This window comes from Tachyglossus aculeatus, chromosome 23, assembly GCF_015852505.1.
Source record: "Tachyglossus aculeatus isolate mTacAcu1 chromosome 23, mTacAcu1.pri, whole genome shotgun sequence".
Lineage (NCBI taxonomy): Eukaryota > Metazoa > Chordata > Mammalia > Monotremata > Tachyglossidae > Tachyglossus > Tachyglossus aculeatus.
The window spans coordinates 41,024,291-41,049,972 of record NC_052088.1 but is presented as its reverse complement, the minus strand read 5'-3'; the positions used below and the strand labels follow the sequence as shown (position 1 = coordinate 41,049,972).

Genomic DNA, 25,682 nt, shown 5'->3' with positions numbered 1-25,682 from the left:
AGACGGTTATTGTATTGTACTCTCCCAAGCACTTAGTGCAGTGTTTTCCCCAAGGTAAGCGCTCAATAAATACGTTTACCGTGCCTTGATCTCGCCGCCAACCCCTGACCCACGTCCTGCCTCTAGCCTGGAATGGCCTCCCTCCTTCAAAGCCCTACTAAAGGCGCGCCTCCTCCAAGAGGCCTTCCCAGACTAAGCCCTCCTTTCCTCTTCTCCCACCCCCTTTAGCGTCGCCCTGATTTGCTCCCCTCATTCCTCCAGCCCCACAGCACTTAACGTCCATAGCAGTCATTTGTTATTTCTATTAATGTCTGTCTTCCCCCAGGCCATAAGCTCCTTGTGGGCAGGGATTGTATCCCAGTTCAGCGATCACCATATGGTAAGTGCATAAAAATTCTATTTGTATTGATGCCTGTTTGCTTGTTAAGTCATCCGTCTCCCCCTGACTAGACTGTAAGCCCACTGTGGGCAGGGATTGTCCCTCTTTATTGCTGAAGTGTACTTTCCAAGCGTTTAGCACAGTGCTCAATTAATACATTTGAATGAATGAATCAATCAATTGTATTTATTGAGCACTTACTGTGTGCAGAGCACTGTACTAAGCGCTTGGGAAGTACAAGCTGGCAACATATAGAGACAGTCCCTACCCAACAGTGGGCTCACAGTCTAGAAGGGGGAGACAGAGAACAAAACCAAACATACTAACAAAATAAAATAATGAATGTGCGCAGGGATGGTCTCTGTTGCTGAGTTCATTCGTTCATTCATTCAATCGTATTTATTGAGCGCTTACTGTGTGCAGAGCACTGTACTAAGCGCTTGGGACGCACAAGTCGGCAACATATAGAGACGGTCCCTACCCAACAACGGGCTCACGGTCTAGCAGGGGGAGACAGACAACAAAGCAAAACATGTAGGCAGGTGACGAAACATGTCGGAGTTGTATTTTCCAAGCGCTTAGTACAGTGCTCTGCACCCAGAAGCTGCGTGGCTTAGGGGCAAGAGCCCGGGCTTGCGAGTCAGAGGACGTGGGTTCTAATCCCGACTCCCGCCACTTGCCTGCTGGGTGACCTTGGGCAAATCACTTCACCTCTCTGGGCCTCAGTTCCCTCAGCTGGAAAATAATAATAATAGTGATAGCACTTATTAAGTGCTTACTATGTGCAAAACTCTGTTCTGAGCACTGGGGAGGTTACAAGGTGATCAGATTGTCCCATAGGGGGCTCACAGTTTTAATCCCCATTTTACAGATGAGGTCACTGAGGCACGGAGAAGTTAAGTGATTTGCCCAAAATGGGGATTAAAAAATGTGAGCCCCACGGGCTTTGGAGTCAGGGGTTCAAATCCAGACCCCGCCAATTATCAGCTGTGTGACTTTGGGCAAGTCACTTAACTTCTCTGGGCTTCAGTGACCTCATCTGTAATATGGGGATGAAGACTGTGAGCCCCCCATGGGACAACCTGATCACCTTGTAACCTCCCCAGCGTTTAGAACAGTGCTTTGCACATAGCAAGCGCTTAATAAATGCCATCATTATTATTATTAAAATGGGGATGAAGACTGTGAACCCCCCCGTGGGACAACCTGATCACCCTGCATCACCCCCATCGCTTAGAACGGTGCTTTGCACATAGTAAACGCTTAATAAATGCCATTATTATATTATCATTATTAAAATGGGGATGAAGACTGTGAGCCCCCCGTGGGACAACCTGATCACCCTGCATCACTCCCAGCGCTTAGAATGGTGCTTTGCACATAGTAAGCGCTTAATAAATGCCATTATTATATTATCATTATTAAAATGGGGATGAAGACTGAGAGCCCCCCGTGGGACAACCTGATCACCCTGCATCACCCCCAGCGCTTAGAACAGTGCTTGGCACAGAGTAAGTGCTTAAAAAATGCCATTATTATTATTATTATTAAAATGGGGATGAAGACTGTGAGCCCCCCGTGGGACACCCTGATCACCCTGCATCACCCTCAGCGCTTAGAATGGTGCTTTGCACATAGTAAGTGCTTAATAAATGCCATTATTATTATTATTATCATTATTAAAATGGGGATGAAGACTGTGAGACCCCCGTGGGACAACCTGATCACCCTGCATCACCCCCAGCGCTTGGAACAGTGCTTTGCACATAGTAAGAGCTTAATAAATGCCATTATTATTATTATTATTAAAATGGGGATGAAGGCTGTGAGCCCCCTGTGGGACAATCTGATCGCCCTGCATCACCCCCAGTGCTTAGAGCGGTGCTTTGCACATAGTAAGCGCTTAATAAATGCCATTATTATTATTATTATTAAAATGGGGATGAAGACTGTGAGCCCCCCGTGGGACAACCTGATCACCCTGCATCACCCCCAGCGCTTAGAGTGGTGCTTCGCACGTAGTAAGCACTTAATAAATGCCATTATTATTATTATTATTATTATTATTATTAAAATGGGGATGAAGACCGTGAGCCCCTTGTGGGACAACCTGATCACCCTGCATCACCTCCAGCGCTTAGAACGGTGCTTAGCACATAGTAAGCGATTTATTTTATTTATTTATTTAATTTGTTAGTACGTTTGGTTTTGTTCTCTGTCTCCCCCTTTTAGACTGTGAGCCCACTGTTGGGTAGGGACCGTCTCTATATGTTGCCAATTTGTACTTCCCAAGCGCTTAGTACAGTGCTCTGCACATAGCGCTCAATAAATACGATTGATGATGACGATGACAGTCTTTTAGACTGTGAGCCCACTGTTGGGTAGGGACCGTCTCTCTATGTTGCCAACTTGGACTTCCCAAGCGCTTAGTACAGTGCTCTGCACACAGTGAGCGCTCAATAAATGCGATCGATTGATTGATAAATGCTATAATGATTGTTATTATTATGAATAATAATGGGAGGGAAGGAGTGGAGCAGGCCTCGCCCTGGTGCGCATGCGCACGCGCAAATGGCGTCCGTCGTCTTGCGGGGTATTCGGAGCGTGCGCGCGGCCGAGGAGAGGCACGTTCCCGCGGCGGCGCGCGCCTCCGTCCTCCCGTGGAGGCGCGCATGCGCGCCGGGCGAAGGCGCGCATGCGCACCCGCGGGGTGGCCTCTTCGTAGTGGAGGCCGTTGGCCTTAGTGAGGCCAACATGGTGGCCAGAAAGGGTTGGGGGCGAAGGCGTTTTCGGGACCGGTGACGGCTGCTGCTGCTGCTTCCATCAAATGTGGAGGACGCCCTCGTGAAGACGGGGCCCTACAGGCCCCTTCAACCGCCATTTCCCAAGCGAGGGAAGGGACTGGATAGAAAGAAGAGGAGGAAAACAGGGGCCAGGGGTCAGAGGTCAGGAGAAGTGGACAAGGGCTGGGGAGAATAATCATAGTAATAATGATGGTATTTGTTAATAGTAATAATAATAATGGCATTTGTTAAGCGCTTACTATGTGCAAAGCACTGTTCTAAGCTCTGGGGAGTTTACAGAGTGATCAGGTTGTCCCACGGGGGGCTCCCACTCTTCATCCCCATTTTACAGATGAGGGAACTGAAGGCCCAGAGAAGTGAAGTGACATCCCCGAAGTCGCACAGCATGGGATTTGAACCCATGACCTCTGACTCCAAAGCCCGGGCTCTTTCCACTGAGCCACGCTGCTTCCCCAAGCGCTTATTACGTGCCAAGCACTGTTCTAAGCGCTGGGGGGGATCCAAGGTGATCAGGTTGTCCCACGTGGGGCTCACAGTCTAAATTCCCATTTTACAGATGAGGGAACTGAGGCCCAGAGAATAATAATAATAATGGTATTTGTCAAGCGCTTACTATGTGCCAAGCACTGTTCTAAGCGCTGGGGGGGATACAAGGTGATCAGGTTGTCCCACGTGGGGCTCACAGTCTTAATTCCCATTTTCCAGATGAGACCCAGAGAAGTGAAGTGGCTTGTCCAAAGTCGCCCAGCTGACCATTGGCAGAGCCGGGATTTGAACCCATGACCTCTGACTCCAAAGCCCGGGCTCTTCCCACTGAGCCACACTGGTTTAGGGGTGAGGGGAAGGGAGGATAAATAATGATAATGGCACTTATTTAAGCGCTTACTATGTGCCAAGCACTGTTCTAAGCGCTGGGGGGGATACAAGGTGATCAGGTTGTCCCACGTGGGGCTCCCAGTCTTAATTCCCATTTTCCAGATGAGGCCCAGAGAAGTGAAGTGGCTTGTCCAAAGTCGCCCAGCTGACAATTGGCAGAGCCGGGATTTGAACCCAAGACCTCTGACTCCAAACCCTGGGCTGTTTCCACTGAGCCACGCTGCTTAAGGGGTGAGGGGAAGGGAGGATAATAATAATGGCATTTATTTAAATGCTTACTATGTGCCAAGCACTGTTCTAAGCGCTGGGGGGGATACAAGGTGATCAGGTTGTCCCACGGGGGGCTCACAGTCTTCATCCACATTTTACAGATGAGGGAACTGAGGCCCAGAGAAGTGAAGTGGCTCTCCCAAAGTCGCACAGCTGACCATTGGCAGAGCCGGGATTTGAACCCATGACCTCTGACTCCAAAGCCCGGGCTCTTCCCACTGAGCAACACTGGTTAAGGGGTGAGGGGAAGGGAGGATGATAATAATAATATTTGGTAAGCGCTTACTATGTGTCAGGCACTGTACTAAGCACTGGAATAGTAATAATAGTAATGATGGCGTTAAGCGCTTACTATGTGCCAAGTGCTGTACCAAGCACTGGAATAATAATAATAATAATGATGATGGCATTTGTTAAGCACTTACTGTGTGCCAAGCGCTGTTCTAAGCGCGGGAATAATAATAATGGCATTTGTTAAGCGCTTACTATGTGCCAAGCGCTATTCTAAGCGCTGGAATAATAATAATGATGGCATTTGTTAAGCGCTTACTGTGTGCCAAGCGCTGTATTAAGTGCTGGAATAATAATAATAATAATGGCATTTGTTAAGCGCTTACTATGTGCCAAGCGCTGTTCTAAGCGCTGGAGTAACAATAATAAGGATGGCATTTCCTAAGCGCTTACTATGTGCCAAGCACTGTACTAAGCGCTGGAATAATAATAATGATGATGATGGCATTTGTTAAGTGCTTACTATGTGCCAAGCGCTGGAATAATAATAATGATGATGGCATTTGTTAAGCGCTTACTATGTGCCAAACGCTGTTCTAAGCGCTGGAACAATAATAATAATAATAATGATGGCATTCGTTAAGCACTTACTATGTGCCAAGTGCTGTTCTAAGCGCTGGAATAATAATAATAATAACGATGATGGCATTTGTTAAGCGCTTACTATGTGTCAAGAGCTGTTCTAAGCTCTGGGGGGGGAATACGAGGTGGTCAGTTTGTCCCACGTGGGGCTCACAGTCTTCATCCCCATTTTATAGATGAGGTCACTGAGGCTCAGAGAAGTGAAGTGACTTGCCCAAGGTCACACAGCTGACAAGAGGCGGAGCCGGGATTAGAACCCGTGAACTCCGACTCCCAAGGCCGGGCTCTTTCCACTGAGCCACGTTGCTTCGGGAATAATAATAATGGTGTTTGCTAAGCGCTTATTCTGTGCCAGGCACTGTACTATCAATCAATCAATCAATCGTATTTATTGAGCGCTTACTGTGTGCAGAGCACTGTACTAAGCGCTTGGGAAGTACAAGTTGGCAACATATAGAGACAGTCCCTACCCAACAGTGGGCTCACAGTCTAAAAGAGTCTCTGGAATAATAATAACGGTGTTTGCTAAGCGCTTACTCTGTGCCTGGCACTGTACTAAGCTCTGGAATAATGATAACGGTGTTTGCTAAGCGCTTACTATGCGCCAGGCACTGTACTAAGCACTGGAGTAATGGTAATATGTGCTTACTGTGCGCCAGGCACTGTACTAAGCTCTGGAATAATAATAATGGTGTGTGTTAAGCGCTTACTGTGTGCCAGGCACTGTACTGAGCGCTGGGGTGGGTACCTGTCCCACGTGGGGCTCACAGTCTCAGCCTCCATTTTGCAGGTGAGGGAACCGAGGCCCAGAGAAGTGAAGGGACTTCCCCAAGGTCTCACAGCAGACAAGTGGCCGAAGCGGGATTAGAACTCGTGATCTTCCGACCCTCAGGCTCCGGGCTCTGTCCACCGTGCCGTGCTGCAGCTTCCAGCGGCGTGGAAGTGGACAAGAGAATCAATCAATCAATCAGTCGTATTTATTGAGCGCTTACTGTGTGCAGAGCAGGGAGGAAAGAAGAGAAGAAAGGAGTTGGGGAAGGGGAGAATGATAATGATAACAATAATGGTCCTTCCATTCATTCAATCAGTCGTATTTATTGAGCGCTTACCGTGTGCAGAGCACTGTACTCAGCGCTTGGGAAGTTGGCAACATATAGAGACAGTCCCTACCCAACAGCGGGCTTACAGTCTAGTAAGTGATGATGATGATGATGGTACTTGTTAAGCGCTTACTATGTGCAAAGCACTGTTCTAAGCGCTGGGGGGGATACAAGGCGATCAGGTTGTCCCACGGGGGGCTCACAGTCTTAATCCCCATTTTACAGATGAGGTAACTGAGGCACAGAGGAGTTAAGTGACTTTACCAAAGTCACACAGCTGACAATTGGCGGGGCCGGGATTTGAACCCATGACCTCTGACTCCAAAGCCCGGGCTCTTTCCACCGAGCCACGCTGCTTCTCTCTCTAATTGCTTACTATGGGCCAAGCACTGGGGTGGATGCAAATAGGGTTAAACACAGTCCCAGTCCCAGGTGGGGCTCTCAGTCTGAATCCCCGTTTACAGATGAGGGAACTGAGGCACAGAGAAGTGAAGGGACATCCCCAAGGTCGCACAGCAGACAAGTGGCGGAGCCGGGATTAGAACTCATGACCTTCTAGACTCCAGGCCCCTGCTCTAGCCGCTCTGTCATGCTGCAACTTCCAGCAACAGGGAAGTGGACTGGGGTGGGGGTGAGAAAGAAGAGGCGAAAGGGGTAGAGGGGAGGAGAGGACAAGGGATGTCCTTCCATCTTGCGAATCTCACCACCGACCCCTTTCCCTTGGCCACTCCCTGGTCCGGGACTCCTCCCTTCATATCTGGGCGTTCACCACCACCCTTTTAGATGTTGCCAACTTGTACTTCCCAAGCGCTTAGTACAGTGCTCTGCACACAGTAAGCGCTCAATAAATACGATTGATTGATTGATTGATTGATTAAAAACCCTCCTAAAATCACATCTCCTCTTCCTTTCCTATCTGAGCGTCCACCACTCTAAAAACCCTCCTAAAATCCCATCTCCACCAAGAGGCCTTCCCGGACTGAGCCCTCATTTTCCCCTCCCCGCCTTCCCCTCTGTGTCACCTACGCACTTGGGTCTAACCCCCTTTGGCCTTTATGTAATGGCCTAGTGGGAAGAGTATAGACCGGCGTTGTAATCCAGGCTCTTGCCGGGCGTGTGACCGTGGGGGAGTTGTTTACCTTCTTTGTGCCTCAGTTTCCTCACCTGTAAAATAAACATATGCTACCCGTTCTCCCTTCTACATAGACCGCGAGCCCCAGTGGGACAGGGGCTGTGTCCAACAACATATCACAAATACCTCCTTCCCTTCCCCACAGCACCTGTATATATGTTTGTACATATTTATTACTCTATTTTACTTGTACATATCTAGTCTATTTATTTTATTTTGATAGTATGTTTGGTTTTGTTCTCTGTCTCCCCCTTTTAGACTGTGAGCCCACTGTTGGGTAGGGACTGTCTCTATATGTTGCCAACTTGGACTTCCCAAGCGCTTAGCACAGTGCTCTGCACACAGTAAGCGCTCAATAAATACGGTTGATTGATTATTGATTGAAATACCATAATAATTATTTTTACTATTTACCCCACCTGTAGTTTATTTTAATGCCAGCCTCCCCCTGTATACTGTAGGCTGCTTTTTGGCAGAGATCACGCCTACCAATTCCTTCGTACTGGATTTTCCCAAGTGCAGAAATGCCCCGGTCGACGCACATATTAAATGCTCGGTAAATACCGTCGACCGATGAACGGTCTAGCCCATCTCTGCCAGACTTTCTGTAACTGTCAAGATACCTCAACGCTCGAGAAAATGCCAATGGCCCTGTATGGCGCCTCGTAGATGATTCGCCAAGCCAGTGCTGTCCGCAGGAGCGGAGAGCGGAATTTTAAGCGGGATATGCGTAATTGTGAATGACATTTCCCTAATGTTAAAATCCAGTCAATCAATCAATCCTATTTATTGAGCGCTTACTGTGTGCAGAGCACTGTACTAAGCGCTTGGGAAGTACAAGTTGGCAACATATAGAGACAGTCCCTACCCAACAGTGGGCTCACAGTCTAAAAGAGCCGACTAGGCGTTAAGGGTGGTAGTGTCGGTTTGACCCTGTACGGAACCGTCCTCCCAAAAATGATCTTAAAGAGCCTGTTACTCCCCATAAGTAAGTTTCAGTGGCTTCACAGGAATTTTTGATTTAATTCATCATTCAGTTGTATTTATTGAGCGCTTACCGTGCGCAGAGCACTGTACTACGCGCTTGGAACGTGAAATTCGATAGAGTTGTCACACCAGACTGAATGCCGTGATCTTAGCGAAGTTGACCTGAAAACGTAATAGATTTTTGCTAAAGTGCCTTTGGTGAGTTTTATTTGGCCAGTGTCGTCGAATGAGCAGACTGTTGGATTTCCCCCTTTTCAGGTCACCTTCAGAGTTCGTTCATTCATTCGTTCATTCAGTCGTATTTATTGAGCGCTTACTGTGTGCAGAGCACTGTACTAAGCGCTTGGAAAGTGAAGTTCAGCAATAAGGAGAAACAGTCCCCGCCCACACCAGGCTTACAGTCCAGAGGTGGGGAGGCAGACGTCAAAACAAGTAAACGGGTTTCAATATAAATAAATAGAATTAGAGACATATATATATATATACACATAAGTGTTGTGGGGTGGGGAGGTGGGGGAAGAGCAAAGGGAATGAGTCGAGGTGACGCGGAAACGAGGGGGAGCCGAGAAAAAGGGGGGCTCGGTCTGGGAAGGCCTCTTGGAGGAGGTGAGCCTTCAGTAGGGCTTTGGAGGGGGAAAGGGTGATTGGCAGATTTGAGGAGGGAGGGCGTTTCATGCCGGAGGTAGGACGGGGGCCAGGGTTCGACGGCGGGACAGGCGAGAACGAGACCCCGTGAGGAGGTTAGCACCAGAGGAGCGGAGATTGCGGGCTGGATGTAGAAAGAGAGAAAGGAGGTGAGGTAAGAAGGGGCAAGGTGATGGACAACTCCGAAGCCAACAGTGCTGATTAATAGCGTTTATAGAGTCGATTAATTTCATTTAGGGGCATGGCCCTTAGGAAAAGGTAGCAAAATCATTAAGCAACGTGACACTGGGAACCGTCGTGCTAGAATACGATCTTTGCCCTTTAAAACGTGCGCTCCGAAATACCCCTTCGTGGAGGTCAGGTTTTGAACAACGAGAGAGACGAGAAAGGGATCTTTGTTTCTTCAAGTATAGCCCAGTTTTTGTTGCAGTGCAGGTAAGCCGGGTCGTGGACGGTTCAAACCTTCCATCCGAGCTCTTCCAAATCGGCGTTTGTTTTTCTCTATTTTTCGTTTAATAGGGAAGCGCCCGTGAGCCGAAGAAGACGTTCCCTCCCCCGGCCCCGTCCCCTCCGCCCGCCATGATCAGATACCTCCCGGAAGACGTGCAGGCTAAGCTACGTTCCGGCGTGGCCATCAGCTCCCTGGACCAATGCGTCGAAGAGCTGGCTCTCAACAGCATCGACGCCGAGGCCAACTGCGTGGCCGTCCGGGTGAACATGGAGACCTTCAGGGTGCAGGTGGTGGACAACGGCTCCGGGATGGGAAGGGACGACGTGCAGAGGGCGGGGGACCGGTACTTCACCAGCAAGTGCGGCTCGATCCAGGACCTGGAGAACCCCAAGTTCTACGGCTTCCGAGGAGAGGCGTTAGCCAGCATAGCGAGTCTGGCCGGTGCCGTCGAGGTGTCATCCAAGACCAACGGGACCGCCAAGACTTTCCTGAGATTCTTTCGCGCCGGGAAAGCGCTGGACGTCTGCGAGGCAGACTCGGTGAGACCCAGCGTGGGGACGACGGTCACGGTGTATAATCTCTTCTATCGGTTGCCGGTGAGGAGGAAGGGCATGGATGCCCGGTTGGAGTTCGAGAAGATCAGGCAGAGGATCGAAGCCCTCTCGCTGACGCAACCTTCCGTCTCCTTCTCCTTGAAGAACGAAGCTTCCGGGGCCATGGTTCTCCAGCTCCCCAAGGCGAGAGACGTCCGTTCCCGATTTTGTCAAATTTACGGCCTGGGGAAGTCCCAGAAGTTAAAAGAACTGAAATACAAAGGCCGGGGCTTTGAGCTGGGCGGCTACATCAGTTCCGAAGCCCACTATAATCGGAATATGCAGTTTCTGTTTGTGAACAAAAGGCTGGTTTTAAGGACGAGGTTGCATAAACTCCTCGACTTTCTGTTAAGGAAAGAGAGCATCATCTGCAGGCCGAAGGGCGGCCCGGCCGGCCGGCCGGTGACCTCGAGCCATCCTCGGCACCGGTCTAACTCGGAGCGCCACGGGATCTACGTCATCAACGTGAAGTGTCAGGTGGGGGAGTACGACGTGTGTCTGGAGCCGGCGAAAACGCTGATCGAGTTTCGGAACTGGGACGCCCTGCTGGCTTGCGTCCGGGAAGGAGTGGAAGCCTTTCTCAAGCGAGAGCAGTTGTTCGTAGAGTTGTCAAGCGAAGACATGAGGGAATTCAGCGAGGACAACGGCTTTAGTTTCGCGGCCGCCTTCCGGTCTGCGGCCCCTGACGACAGCCGCGTCCGAGAGAGTTTTCGGAAGGCGTGCGATGACCTCGTGGATGCGTACGAGATGTCGAACGCGAAATCCAGAGCCGTGAAAAGGAAAGCTGTCGAAGAAACCGGCACCCTGAAGAGTCCCGGGGAGGCGGGAGACCGTGCCGAACCAGTCGGAGATTCCGCCCTCCGGGTGATCGGGGAACCCGACGGCACCGGCGGCGGAGATGCAGGGGAAACCCCTTTGCCGCTTAAACGGGCCCTTGCGCGTGATCTACCGAAACCCGTTACTACGGAACCAGAAGCGGCCAAGTCAGCAGAATCGGAAGAAACCGCTCCTCGGGAACCCGAACCTTTGCCAAACGGTGGCGACGGCTCTTCGGACGTATCGGAAAGTGAGAGTTCCGGTCAGGCGTCGCTTCACCTAGAGGACAGCGGGAAGGACCCCGGAATACCGGAGGACGAAGCCATTGCCAGTGACACGGTGGCCAATATCCCGAGTAGTAGCCTCCCTCAAGGTCACGCGGAGAGCTCTAAAGCTGAAACTGAAACGAAATGCAAACCTCAACCTTTTGGGAGGCCACTGGTGCGTACGTATGATGTACTGGAAGAACAAGGCGGAGCGGGCAAAGAGCTAAGCAGCAATCGAGGAAGAATGGATTTTACGGGTGGGCAAGTAAAGTTATGTACCACTGGCTTTTTAACGCACCTGGTTCAAAACCCGCCCTCCGGGTCGTCTGAAATAAATCCTCCATTTCCAAAGCGTTTTAGGCCGGGACCTTTAAGCGCCAGGGAAGTGTTTGAACGTAAAACAGATAGCGCACGTCCAGCCCCCGCCATTAATAGAAAAGTGAGTAATTTGAACGAAAGACCTGCTCTGCTCCCCAGTGGAAAATACCATGGCACAAATACAAGTGACTGGCTAGGAAATAAAACAGCAGTCCCCAGTCAAAATGAACAATTTTTTTCCCACTCTGGCCGTCAGAAGGAAGCTTGTACAGCACCAGACGTAAGTGACCCGTTGCCTGATTTTTCATCGAATTTGCTCTTGAGGAGCTGTTCTTCCTGCGGGAAAAAGCAAATCGAGAAGCCTCCCGTCTGCCCCAGACCGGTTACCCAGAAGAAGCTCAGATTGTTTCCTCAGCTAGGAACGCTAGAGCAATTTAAGAGACAATATGGGAAAGTGGAAAGTTCTCCGTCTGCCGGCCTTCCAGAAACAAAGAGCGGTCCTGCAATCCCAACATCATGTAATTCCCCGGACGAACTGGAAATCCCCCAGCAAAAGAGTAAGAGTTCCAAGAATTCCGGTATTTGTGAAACCTCAACCACGGAGTCTACCGAACCAAGTAACGTTGGCCCCAGCCTCTCCTCGGAGAAATCTCCACCCTCCGGGAAAGAGGGTTGTTCGGAGGCGGGAGAGCCGCCGCCGAGACCGACGGAGCCTTTGCGGGCCAGCAGGAAGCATCCGAATGTTAACGGGCCACCGGGATCGCTGGCCTCGAAACTATCCAGAATGAAGGGCCATCACGAGGAAGATCCAAGTAGTGAGATGGTGGATCTCAGCGAGCAGCCCCCAACGGATTCCAAGAAAACGGACTCAGGAGACGCGTTGGTTCGCGATTCCTTTCGGCCGTCCCTAAGCGGGACTAGAGAAGCAGAGTGTAAGAGTGTCATCCTCGATTCCAGCGCCGAAGGCCAGAACGATTGCGGTGGTAAAGATTTGGGAGGCGGTGGTGTAACAGTAGCGGACACAGCCGTGGCCACCGCTCGGCCTCCGACTAGCCGCACGCCAAGGACTCATGTGGTGAATCAAAGCACTCCTTTGCCGTTGGACGGACGCGCCAACTCCATCGACGACGTTCGGGAAGATTCAGGGATGCCCGGCGCACCTCTGGAAGGGCAGCTGGAAGCTTCCGACGTTCCCGGGGGGATTTTAACCAGTGATCTCAAAGCTCCTCTGGACGATCTCAACGCAACCTGTGTTGAGAATGAGGAGACCAGGACACAAGACGGTTCCAAGGATGGAGATCCGGGCTCGCCTTCTTCCGACTGGCTCCGGCATTTCGATGTTTCCCTGGGTAGAACGGTCTATATCAACAAAATAACCGGACTTAGCACTTTCAGTGCTCCGCCCGAGGAAGCGCCGGTGGATTGTACTAAAGATCTAACGACGGTGGCCGTGACCGTCGTCTCCGGGAGCGGTAAGTGTTCCGAGGCTGTTTTTACAGCGAACACGAGTTTTGAAGGGATTTGCTCATCCAGGTGGCCCTTTTAACGAGGGAAAATGTTTTGATTCATTCATTCATTCACTCAGTCGTATTTATCGAGCGCCTACGGTGTGCAGAGCACTGTACTAAGCGCTTGGGAAGTACAAGTTAGCAACATAAAGAGACGATCCCTTCCCAACAGCAGGCTCACAGTCTAGAAGGGGGAGATGAAACGATAGAATTCCTCACGGATGGCTTTGATTCCAGACTGTGAGTCCGTTGTTGGGTAGGGCCCGTCTCTATATGTTGCCAACTTGTACTTCCCAAGCGCTTAGTACAGTGCTCGGCACACAGTAAGAGCTCAATAAATACGATTGAATGAATGAATACCGACTTATGTTCGGTTATAATGGGAGTCCTCCAGGGGAGGTATCATAATTGACTGTCAGCCACCTCTGTTCAGACTTGCAAAATGAGTTTCCTGACTCGAACAGTTTTCTTGTTTCGTGTAATAGTATAATAATAATAACGGCATTTGTTAAGTGCTTACTATGTGCAGAGCACTGTTCTAAGCGCTGGGGAGGTTACAGGGTGATCAGGTTGTCCCACGGGGGGCTCACAGGCTTCATCCCCATTTGACAGGTGAGATAGCCGAGGCACAGGGAAGTGAAGCGACTTGCCCAAAGTCACACAGCTGACAAGTGGCGGAGCCGGGATTAGAACCCATGACCTCCGACTCCCAAGCCCGGGCTCTTCCCACTGGGGAGACGTGTTTCGGGTCAAACAGAAGAATACACTAAGGTTGTCAGAGCTTTAAAATTAAATAAGGCTTAATGAAAATGTAAATTGCTCAAGGGCCAGGAACTGTGCCCTGCATATTCTCTCCCACACTTAGTACAGTGCTCCACAAAGAATTGCGTAATAAGTACTATTATTCATTCATTCAGTTTATTCAAGTGGATTTATTAAGCTCTTACTGTGTGCAGAGCACTGTACTAAGCACTTGGGAAAGTACAAAACAACCAATACTACAAGAGTACTACTGTGATTACTACTTGGTGTATCTTCACCTGTTGATGTTTGCTTTTGAGTTCTTCCTATCAGACTCTTGTTTTTGCTGAAACATTTATGGCGTAATACGATTATTTTTTATTAAGTTCAGAGAAAGTTCAGTAAGCCTAAATTAAACCTTAATTTCAACAGACTACCCTCTAGAAGCGATAGTATTTATTACACGCTAGCAATAGCAGTATTTCTTAAGCCGTATTTGTTAAGCGTTTACTGTGTTCAGTGCACTGTACTAAGCACTCATGAGAGAATAAAAGTATACAGGCATATTCCCTGCCGATAACGAGCTTACAGCCTAGAGCAGTGAAAAATATATATCTATTTTTAATGGTATTTTGTTAGGCACTTACTACATGCCAGGCACTGTGGGTAGAGACAAGCTAATACGGTTGGAAACAGTCCCCATCCCACGTGGGGCTCATCGTCGTAATCCCCATTTTCCAGATGAGGTAACTGAGGCCCAGAGAAGTGAAGTGATTTACCTAAGGTCACCCATTAGACAAGCGGCAGATTAAGCGCCCTGGTTTTTCCGACTCCTAAGTCTGGGCTCGACAGTGCTTTGCACATAGTAAGCGCTTAATAAATGCTATCATTATTATTATTAGGCCTATCTGCTCGTCACGGGCCACCACTGCTTGTGCTTGCTGTGTGGAGAGCACTGTACTAAGCGCTTGGGAGAGGACAATATAACCGAGTTGGCGGACACGTTCCAGTCAGGCAAAATGGCACTTGAGGCGATCCTGTAAAAGTGTTTCTGTAGTAAATGCTGTCCTAGTTTGGGAATGGACCTCTATATAAAGTCAGAATATATTGGAAAAATTAATGTCAGGAGATGTTAAATTCTCAAATAATAGTAATAATGGCATGTATTAAGCGCTTCCTATGTGCAAAGCAATGTTCTAAGCGCTGGGGAGGTTACAAGGTGATCAGGTTGTCCCACGGGGAGCTCACAGTCTTAATCCCTGTTTTACAGATGAGGTAACTGAGGTACAGAGAAGTGAAGTGACTTGCCGAAAGTCACACAGCTGACAGTTGGCAGAGCTGGGATTTGAACCCAGGGCCTCTGACTCCAAAGCCCGGGCTCTTTCCACTGAGCCACGCTGCTTCTCAAAGTAGCATCTCTTCTCATCGGTGTCCTACGCCAAGTTTGAGTCGGTTGGGGGGCATTTTGTAGGAAAGTAGGGCAGACTTCTGCAAGGCACAAATTGTTTCCGATGGCGTGACGCCCTCTTCATTCATCCAATCGTATTTATTGAGCGCTTATTATGTGCAGAGCACTGTACTGAGCGCTTGGAAAGCACAATTCGGCAACAGATATTCTGTGACACCTCTTGAAGGTTTAGTGCTCTGCTCTTTGGAATCAAAGCATTGTCATCTGCGGGAACTAGTCCAAAAGAAACAAAATACCGAAAGTTGAACGTTGGGTGACGTAGCGTGTTGGTTTCGAGCAAACCTTAGCCAAGTACCCTCCTGAGGAGCGTGGTCCCAGGTTGGTCTGGTCAAGTCTTGGAGAAATGGGTCTGGGTTGGGAGGGGAGGGGGGCTTCTCCCATCCCGCCGTGGCGGGCCGTCTTGAGCCCTTGCTGAGGTGACATTAGGAAGGGCAGGGAGTCGCCTCCCTGGAAATGGGAATCTGGGCCTGATAATAGGGACCGAGCTATTATTAAATGATTCTGAAAAACGCTCACTGGAATATCAGATAGGTGAGCGTATGGCTGCTTGTTCAAGCTCTCATCCTATCCCGTCTGGACTACTGCATCAGCCTTCTCTCTGATCTCCCATCCTCGTGTCTCTCCCCACTTCAATCCATACTTCATGCTGCTGCCCGGATTATCTTTGTCCAGAAACGCTCTGGGCATATTACTCCCCTCCTCAACAATCTCCAGTGGCTACCAATCAATCTGCGCACCAGGCAGAAACTCCTCACCCTGGGCTTCAAAGCTCTCCATCCCCTCGCCCCCTCCTACCTCACCTCCCTTCTCTCCTTCTGCAGCCCAGCCCGCACCCTCCGCTCCTCCGCCGCTAATCTCCTCACCGTGCCTCCTTCTCGCCTGTCCCGCCATCGACCCCCGGCCCACGTCATCCCCCGGGCCTGGAATGCCCTCCCTCTGCCCAGCCGCCAAGCTAGCTCTCTTCCTCCCTTCAAGGCCCTGCTGAGAGCTCACCTCCTCCAGGAGGCCTTCCCAGACTGAGCCCCTTCCTTCCTCTCCCCCTCGTCCCCCTCTCCATCCCCCCATCTTACCTCCTTCCCGTCCCCGCAGCACCTGTATATATGTTTGTACATATTTATTACTCTATTTATTTATGTATTTATTTTACTTGTACATATCTATTCTATTTATTTTATTTTGATAGTATGTTTGGTTTTGTTCTCCATCTCCCCCTTTTAGACTCTGAGCCCACTGTTGGGTAGGGACTGTCTCTATATGTTGCCAACTTGGACTTCCCAAGTGCTTAGTACAGTGCTCTGCACACAGTAAGCGCTCAATAAATACAATTGATTGATTGATTGAACAGTCAGGCCCGGGGTATTGGGATTACCACTCCCACCACGGACCGATGCGTATCTGGATCTACCATGGCCCTCTCCAGTGCCGTCCGAAGATTCATTCGTTCGGTCATATTTATCGAGCCCTTAATGCGTGCAAAGCGCTGTACTAGAGAAGCAGCGTGGCTTAGTGGAAAAGGCAGGGGCTCGGGAGTCAGAGGCCGGGGGTTCTAATCCCGGCTCCACCACTGGTCAGCTGTGTGACCTTGGGCAAGTCACTTCACTTCTCTGGGCCTCAGTTCCCTCATCTGGAAAATGGGGATGAAGACTGTGAGCCCCACGTGGGACAACCTGATTACCTCGTATCCTCCCCAGTGCATAGAACAGTGTTTGGCACCAAGCAAGCGCTTAACAAATACCATCATCATCATTATTATTACTATTACTAAGCCTTTGGGAGAGCACAGTAGAACTCCAGACGGACACAGGCCTGCCCACAACGAGCTCACGGTCTTGTAATGATCAGAAGCATTATAGAGTAGAAACGCAGTGAAAACCCGATGGAAACCAGGCATCAGAGAGCGTGAATCAATCAGTAGCAATCAATAGTATTTATTGATGAATCACACGTCTCTGCCAGTTCGTCAGAAATATTCAGGAGCCACCGCATGCCGAGATTTGGCCTAAATGTTGCGGGCCAGAGCGAGTGTCCCATCCCTGTTTTAAGGGGCGTGTACTCTACTGAGCGGGGACTAGAAGAACTCTGATCACCACAGATAAAAGTAGTCGCAAGTGCAATAATAATAAGAATAAGAATAATGATGGTATTAAGCACTTACTATGTGCAAAGCACTGTTCTAAGCACTGGTGGGGGATACAAGGTAATCAGGTTGTCCCGTGTGGGGCTCACAGTCTTAATCCCCACTTTACAGATGAGGTAAACGAGGCCCAGAGAAGTTGAGTGACTTGCCAAAAGTCACACAGCTGACCGGCGGAGCCGGGATTCGAACCTCTGACTCCCAAACCCGGGCTCTTTCCACTAAGCCACACTGCCTCAAAGAGATACCTAGATCATGGATAAATTTGAACAAGAGGCACATATGCATATAAGTTACAGAAGAACTAGGTGGAAGGTAAAGCAGTTTGGAGTCACCAGAAGTAGCGGGCGTTCAGTGCGGCAGAGGAGGTGAGGTATTAGGTGTCGAAGGAGTTTTGTTTGCATTTAAACCACCGAAAGTTTCCCGTTATGAAATTTCCGCAGTGTGGAGCAGCGTTGCCTAGTGGCTAGAGCCCAGCCATGGGAGTCAATCAATCAATCAATCGTATTTATTGAGCGCTTACTGTGTGCAGAGCACTGTACTAAGCGCTTGGGAAGTCCAAGTTGGCAACATATAGAGACAGTCCCTACCCAACAGTGGGCTCACTAAAAGGGGGAGACAGAGAACAAAACCAAACATACTAACAAAATAAAATAAATAGAATAGATATGTACAAGTAAAATAAATAAATAAATAGAGTAATAAATATGTACATACATATATACAGGTGCTGTGGGGAAGGGAAGAATTGCCGCCACTTCTTGCCCGCTCTGTGGCCTTCACTTCTCTGGGCCTCAGTTTCCTCATCTGTAAAATGATTAAGACTGTGAGCGTAATGTGGGTATCAGACCCAATTGGCTTGTATCCTGCCCCCAGCGCTTAGTACAGTGCCTGGCACATAGTAAATGCTTAGCAGATACTACAGTTGTTGTTATTATTACTGTGTATATAATTTTTTTTGGTATATTTAGGGTTTCAGTTCAAGTGCCATCCTTTCAGAAGCGATCTTGTGCTGCCCTTCCTTCCAAGTGCTCAAAAGGCGAGGACCATGATGAAGCAAGACAACCAAGGTAGGGTCAGATTTCCGGAGGATAGCCCCAGAGTGCCGAACTCACGAAACAAAGCAAGTCGGTCAGTTGTAAGCACTGTACTAAGCGCTTGGGAGGGGGTGATACAACAGTAGACAGGCACGTTCCCTTCCCACAGTGAGCTTTTTGCCAAGAGGGGAAGACAGACATTGAGATAAATAAATGGCAGGTATGTACAGAAGTGGTGCGGGGCTGGGAGGGGGGAATGAATCAAGGGAGCAAGTCAGGGCAAGAAGTCGGCGGCGAGATAGACAGAAGCAGGGGGGGCTTGTTACTCCTGAATGGTGGTGGCTGGCAGGAACCAGAAATTCTTCAAGGCCTGTTTTACAGCAGAACCAAATGGGACTTCAACTCAGCAATTACGTGGTCAGAACAAAAGGCATTTAGCTGGTGATTACGTGTAGTCTGTGGGACAGTCAATTTTTTACAAGGTGACCCGATATTTTTTTCATCCTCTGTTTTACCAGCTCTCATTTGAACCAAGCCCCTAACTTGGCAAGTAGGCAGTCAGTCGGTACTCAGTAAATGGTTTTTATTGAGTGATTACTTTGTGCTGAGCGCTTGGGGGAGAGGACAGTACAATTGGTGAGCGTGATCCTTGCCCTGAAGGAGATTAGAGTTTAACGGGGGAGGCAGACATTAAAATAAGCTACAGGCAAGGCTGGGGGGCTGGGGGGAATTCCCAAGGGCTTGGAGTGTGGCAGTAGAAAGGGAAAATAGGAAGAGGAGACTAGGGATTAGTCAGGGAAGGCTTCCTGGAGGGGAATGTGGTTTCAGGGGAGAGGGTCGGTGTGCCGGACCTGCTGAGGGACGGACTTCCAGGGAGCAGGGAAGACATGAGCAAAGCGTCAACGGCGGGTGACGGGGAGCTGTTAGAGGAGCCAAGTGTGCGGGCTGGGTTGTAGCGGGAGAGAAGCGGAGGTTCATCACGGGGAGGGAGCCAGTCGAGCTCTTGGAATCGGATGACGAGGAGTCTCCGCTTGATGCGGAGATGGGTGGGCGACCGTTGAAGGCACCTGAGACCTCCGAATGATTTTTTTGGAAAAATGGTCCAGGCAGCAGAGAGACGGGTGGACCAGAGAGGGGAGAGGCTGGGGGTAAAGGGGTCAGAGAGGCGGTTGACTCAGAGGTCAAGACGGACTGCGACAAGCGCTTGGACAGGTGTGGCGAGAGTTTGGAGGGAGAGGAGAGCGCGAATTCCGGAGGTAGTGTGGAGATGGAATCGACGAGATTCAGTGACCGACCGACCTGCGGATCAAAGGAGAGAAACGAATCAAGGATCACATCCAGATTGCGAGCTCGCGAGGCAGGAAGGAGAGTAGTTTTGTCAACAGTGGTGGGGAGAGTTTGGGATGGAAGATTGATATTGTTGTCGTTGACCTGTGTCAAAAAGAAGATGCCTTCTAGGTCAGAAACGCAGTCTTGTCTAAAAACAGCGGTGCTGCTGCCATGGCCCATGTTTTCTTCTCCTGGCAGGAGCGATGGTTTTAAACTGCATTGAATCCCATCTATAAAGCCAAAGCGTTGCTCTCTTCCCTGCTATTTTCAGTGCTGTGAGATCAGGAATGTTTAGTAGTTCTCCTCAGAGAAAGTCACTAAACATTCATGAAGTTCAAGAATTAGTTCTCCGACCCTTTTGGTCCCAAGATTATACTGATGGCTGGCCAATGGGATCGCCTAATAATTTTGGCGGAGCTGTAATCAGCTGATAAATTAATCTCGAAAATTTCCGCTCTCATGTAATTTTTTGATGTCCTGGTTGGCCTAGGGATTTTCAGCTGCCAAGCCAGTAGGATATTTTCATCCATTTTGAGGTCAGCGGGCCCGGTTGTAGCACTAAGATCTTAGAGCTCATTGAAATTTTCAGTTGAGGTAGAAGCTCTCTTGGGACTCCCCCCAAGATGGCCTCAGGCGCTTGGTACAGTGCTCTGCACACAGTAAGCGCTCAATAAATACGAAATGGCCTCAGCAGTTTGCCACTACCATCCCGTGACCCTTAGGTTTGGAACCCCCGAAAGGCCCAGGAAGCATTCTGCGTTCAGCCAACCACACCTCATCATCATCAATCATCAATCGTATTTATTGAGCACTTACTATGTGCAGAGCACTGTACTAAGCGCTTAGCACTGTACTAAACCATCCTAAAGGCTGGTTGCTAAGAATTAGCGGAAGGCCAATTACCCGATTCCCCTTTGTGAGAGCAAGTGTCTGACAAGATAGATTCCACACACCCCCAGATCTCTCCGGCGGACTAATTGGGTACCAGCAGAAAGCCATGATTTACTCTCTTCCAAAAGTTTTACTAGGAGCAATAGATAATAATAATAATAATAATAATAATGATTCATTCATTCATTCAATCGTATTTATTGAGCGCTTACTGTGTGCAGAGCACTGTACTAAGCACTCGGGAAGTACAAGTTGGCAACATCTAGAAACGGTCCTTGCCCAACAGCGGGCTCACAGTCTAGAAGGTGGAGACAGACAACAAAACACAACATATTAACAAAATAAAATAAATAGAATAAATATGTACAAATAAAATAAATACAAACATATGTACAGGTGCTGTGGGGAGGGGAAGGAGGTAAGGCGGGGGGATGGATGGGGGAGAGGAAGGAGGGGGCTCAGTCTGGGAAGGCCTCCTGGAGGAGGTGAGCTCTCAGTAGGGCTTTGAAGGGATGAAATGAATGCCATCATTTGAAACTGTGAAATTTTTTAGACTGTGAGCCCACTGTTGGGTAGGGACCGTCTCTATATGTTGCCAATTTGTACTTCCCAAGCGCTTAGTACAGTGCTCTGCACATAGTAAGCGCTCAATAAATACGATTGATTGATTGATTTATTAAGCGCTTACTATGTGCAAAGCACTGTTCTAAGCACTGGGGAGGTTACAAGGCGATCAGGTTGTCCCGCGGGGGGCTCACAGTCTTCATCCCCATTTTACAGATGAGGTGACCGAGGCACAGAGAACCTAAGCGACTTGCCCACGGTCACACAGCAGGCAGGTGGCAGAGCCGGGATTAGAACCCCCGATCTCCAACCCCCAGGCCCGTGCCCTTTCCACTAGGCCGTGCCGCTTCTCTCCCAACCGATGATCAACTAATTTTTAAAAAGTTACAATGTCCGGTCACATTAAGATCGTAACGGAATAAGCCCTGAGTACCACTGCTGAGAACAGTGCTTGGCACATAGTAAGCGCTTAACAAATACCGTCATCATTTTTATTATTATTGCACTAGTCCACGCTAAACGGCCGACTTTCATTCGCCCTTTCCCCTGACGCTATTAATCTCCATTTTGAACATGTGGTTTCTGTCCTAGATAAAATTGCCGAAACCCCTGCCGCCGACTCTCTTCATTCCCTGTTTTCGGAATGGGACAATCCGGTATTTGCCAGATACCCTGAGGTGGGTGTGTGTAACAATCCTTCACCGGTCATCGGGTCCAAACTGTTGGGTGCGCGGTTGTCTTTTTAAACCGCGATCCCGGGTGTAGTTGACTTGGGCCGGTTTCTAAAGCAATACGGAAGGAGGTGGGGCTCACTTGCAGATGCTGCTGTGGGAAAATATAGTATCAGAGCCCGAAGAGGGGTTCCGAAGCCTTAGCATCAGGGGAACTTTCCCAAGGGAGCAATGCATTGCATAACCAGTGAGCAAATGTACTTTTAGCCAAGATCTGAGTACATTTCTCAGGAAGACGCTCAAGATCTCAGTTACTCAGAGAACTAAGAGTAAAATCGGTGTCCCAGGGTATAATAGTGGCTCTTCTAGTGGAACAGTGTGTCACTTGACCTGGTGGCAGAGTTCTTTTTCCCGCGAGGGCCTTCTCACATAATGGATTCCCTGCTCCCCACTAAGCGTCTGAGTTGGACCATCAGCTGAGAATTAGGTGTCCCGTAGTCATCCCCAAAAAGAGCTTTTCGGCCTGAGGATGACGGATGGAGAAGTTATTATGAAGCGGTATCAACTTTGTCCAAATTTCCGGGAGGGACTTCAACTCAGAGGAGATTGGAGCTATTATCTAAGGTGATCTATTTTCACCCTATCGAAAACAGATGCGACAAGTGGATATTTTTGAAGCAGCCCGAGGTCCTTTACTCTTATTATTTTTATTAGGGCACTTGTTAAGTGCTTAGTATGTGCCAAGCACTGTACTAAGCGCTTGGGTAGGTAGAAGGGAATCAGATCGGACCCGATCCCCGTCCCACATGGGACCCGTAGCTTGATTGAAAAGCACGAAAATCATGTGGCTATAACACGGAGAGGGGCTTGGTGTGTGTTCATTTCAGGTTGCTGTCGACGTGAGCAGCGGCCAGGCTGACACCCTGGCAGTGAAGATTCACAACGTCTTGTATCCGTATCGTTTCACCAAAGAGATGATTCATTCCATGCAGGTAAGAACGACTTGGTGAGCTTAACTCTAACCCATCGAATTCTGTGGACCTTCACCGCCTTCTGATTGCTTTTTGCCACAGAAAGAAGCAGGTGGTTTATATAGCAGAAGAAACTCTCTGTATGTTGCCAACTTGTACTTCCCAAGCGCCTAGTACAGTGCTCTGCACACAGTAAGCGCTCAACAAATACGTTTGAAGGAATGGATCTTCGGAGTATGATGATAACGGCGCAGGGAAACCTTTCTCGAAAGGGCCGACCCTCTTGAGAACCGCTAAGAGATTCTCTGCAAAGAACTGGAAACTTGTATATGTTTCGAGTAATTTTTTGAGGTCGACAAACTGTCCAGCAGTCAGGGCTTTTAGCAGGAAGGGAAAGCAACTGGCGGCTTACCCAGTAATTTCATTTATCCCTTTGCTCTTCTCCCTCCCAGCCCCAAAGCGCTTATGTACATATCTGTAATTTTATTTACGTGTAACAATGTTTGCCCCCTTTTACTGTGAGCTCGTTGTGGGTAGGGGATGTCACTGTTTATTGTTATATTTTCCCAAATATGTAGTAAGCGCTCAATTGAGTGAATGAACGAATGAATCAGCAGGGGCTGACAAATACCGTGATGATGCAGTGATTCACCCCATGGGTGAATTTCACCATCAGTAGCATCTTCTTTGAGGACAGTGGTAGACATTTGTGTTTTATTGTTGTCGGTGATATTTGTTACGGGCTTACTGGGTGCCAGACACTGTACTAAGCACTGGGGTAGATACAAGATAATCAGGTTGGACACAGTCCATGCCCTATATAGGGCTCCCAGTCTTCATCCCCATTTAACAGATAAGGGAACCGAGGCCCAGAGAAGTGAAGCGTTTTGCCCAAAGTCACACAGCAGACAAGTGGCGGGCCCGGGATTAGGACACAGGTCCTTCAGACTTCCAGGCCAGCGTGCTCTATCTACTAGGCCACGCTGCTTCTCCAACTCCCACAGGCATCAGAAGGTCATGGGTTCTAATCCCGGCTCCGCCACTTGTCTGCCCCGGGATCTCGGACAAGCCGCTTCACTTCTCTGTGCCTCAGTTCCGTCATCTGTAAAATGGGGATTGAGACTTGGGAGCCGCACGTGGGACAGGGGATGTGTCCGACCCGATTTGCTTCTATCTACCCAAGTGCCTAGCTCATAGTAAGCACTTAACAAATCCCGCAATTGTTATTATTATTATCATTTTCTTTGGGGCAACTGTAGACGTGTAGTACAAGTGACAGCATTCAGCAGCAACTTTTGGACCGCTCCCATTGGGCTGCTCGAAGAGGGATTCGGTCAAAACGGGAATTGGGCAGTCGCAGCGTTCCCTAGGCCTCCGCCCTCTCCGAGCTTCCCGTTTCTTCCCTTCATCCCCCTCGTCACCCCTTCCCTGGAACCGTGTTCCTTCCCCTTCCGTTCCCTCGTCCGTACGCTCTCTGTCCGTTCCCCATTTGCATCCGGCCTTCCCGTCGTTCACTAGCTTCGGTTTCCCGTTCTTCCGGAGACTCCCCCAGTCCTGGTTTCCCCCCTGCCAACCCTCCTTTTCAGCTGTCTATCCGCCGCATTTCTAGGGGGCTGCTAGATGGTTTAGCGCCCAGCGAGTTCTGCAGCAAGCCCTGCTTAGTGACCCGTGCCGTAACGACTCCAGACCCAGACAGACTGGGACCAAAAATATCTCCGCTACCCTCTCAGCAGTTGGCTCGGGTGGCTCTAGTCCCCCAAGCCCTCGATGTAGAGCAGCTGTAGATGCTCAATTACTCAGTCCCGGTCACCCATTTCCAAATTTAGGGTGGTGGCTCTTCCCCAAAGTGGGCCCTTCCCTCTCGCTTCCGGGCTCGGACGTTTTTATGTGAGATTTTTGTTCACCTGGAAGTAAAGAGCCCGTGATCCCTCTCTTTCGGTTATTTTTCCCCAGATAGGGAAGCAGTGTGGCCTAGCGGACCGAGCCCGGGCCCGGGAGGTAGAAGGGCCTGGGTCTTAATCCCGGCTCCGCCGCTTGTGTGCTCTGTGACGTCGGGCAAGTCACTTCGCTCCTCTGTGCATCAGCGACCTCATTTATAAAATGCGATTAAAGACTGTGAGCCCCACGTGAGACAACCTTGTATCCCCCCAGTGCTTGCCGACTTGTACTTCCCAAGTGCCTAATACAGTGCTCTGCACACAGTAAGCGCTCAATAAATACGATTGAGTGAATGAATGTGCCCAGCGCTTTAGTTCCATGCCTGGCACATAAAAAGCATTTAACAAGTATCATTGAGAAGCACAGGTTGATTGAAGTCTTCACGTGTTTTCATTATGTTGCCAGCTTGTACTCCCCAAGCACTTAGTACAGTGCTCAGCGCACAGTAAGCGCTCAATAAATACGATTGAATGAATGACTGAATTTTTCTAACTTCTTCAGGGATCCCTGTGCGATCTTTCTGCAGCAATAAACTGCGTTCGCCTGTGTTGCAGGTTCTCCGACAAGTGGATAATAAATTTATTGCCTGTTTAATGAGTACGAAGCTTGAAGAAAATGAAGAGGCAGGTAAGAATGGAGCCTCACTTTTAGCCATACCCAGTTGTTCCGGAATGCAGTTTCTCCTAGGCCACGTCTAAAGAAATCCAGCTAGAAAATGGATGTATCTTTCAGCGGTTTTTGTGTCAATATTTCTGTTATTAAATTCAGTGCTGCAAGTTTGAGTTGGCACAGGAGCAACAGAGAAATCCGCGGGCTACGATCTGCGGGCCCGAGCTGATTTTGGAGAGAGAAGGCGGTGTTCACTCCCCTTGAGATTTTCCAGTATTTTTGGACTTAAGCCAGGCACTTTCAAATGGTCT

General features: G+C 49.3%; 1 protein-coding gene across 1 annotated transcript in view; it reads left to right on the top strand.

Annotated features, from left to right (window-relative positions):
• Positions 1–9,624: 9,624 nt before the first annotated feature.
• The window catches only part of MLH3 (mutL homolog 3), a 33,876-nt gene continuing 17,818 nt past the window's right edge, over positions 9,625–25,682 (top strand). The window contains exons 1-5 of the mRNA XM_038765607.1: positions 9,625–12,982; positions 18,333–18,431; positions 21,774–21,859; positions 22,741–22,845; positions 25,317–25,389. Coding sequence (XP_038621535.1) covers positions 9,646–12,982; positions 18,333–18,431; positions 21,774–21,859; positions 22,741–22,845; positions 25,317–25,389 — 3,700 coding nt within the window. The 5' untranslated portion in view covers positions 9,625–9,645. The remainder of the gene's footprint in view (positions 12,983–18,332; positions 18,432–21,773; positions 21,860–22,740; positions 22,846–25,316; positions 25,390–25,682) is intronic.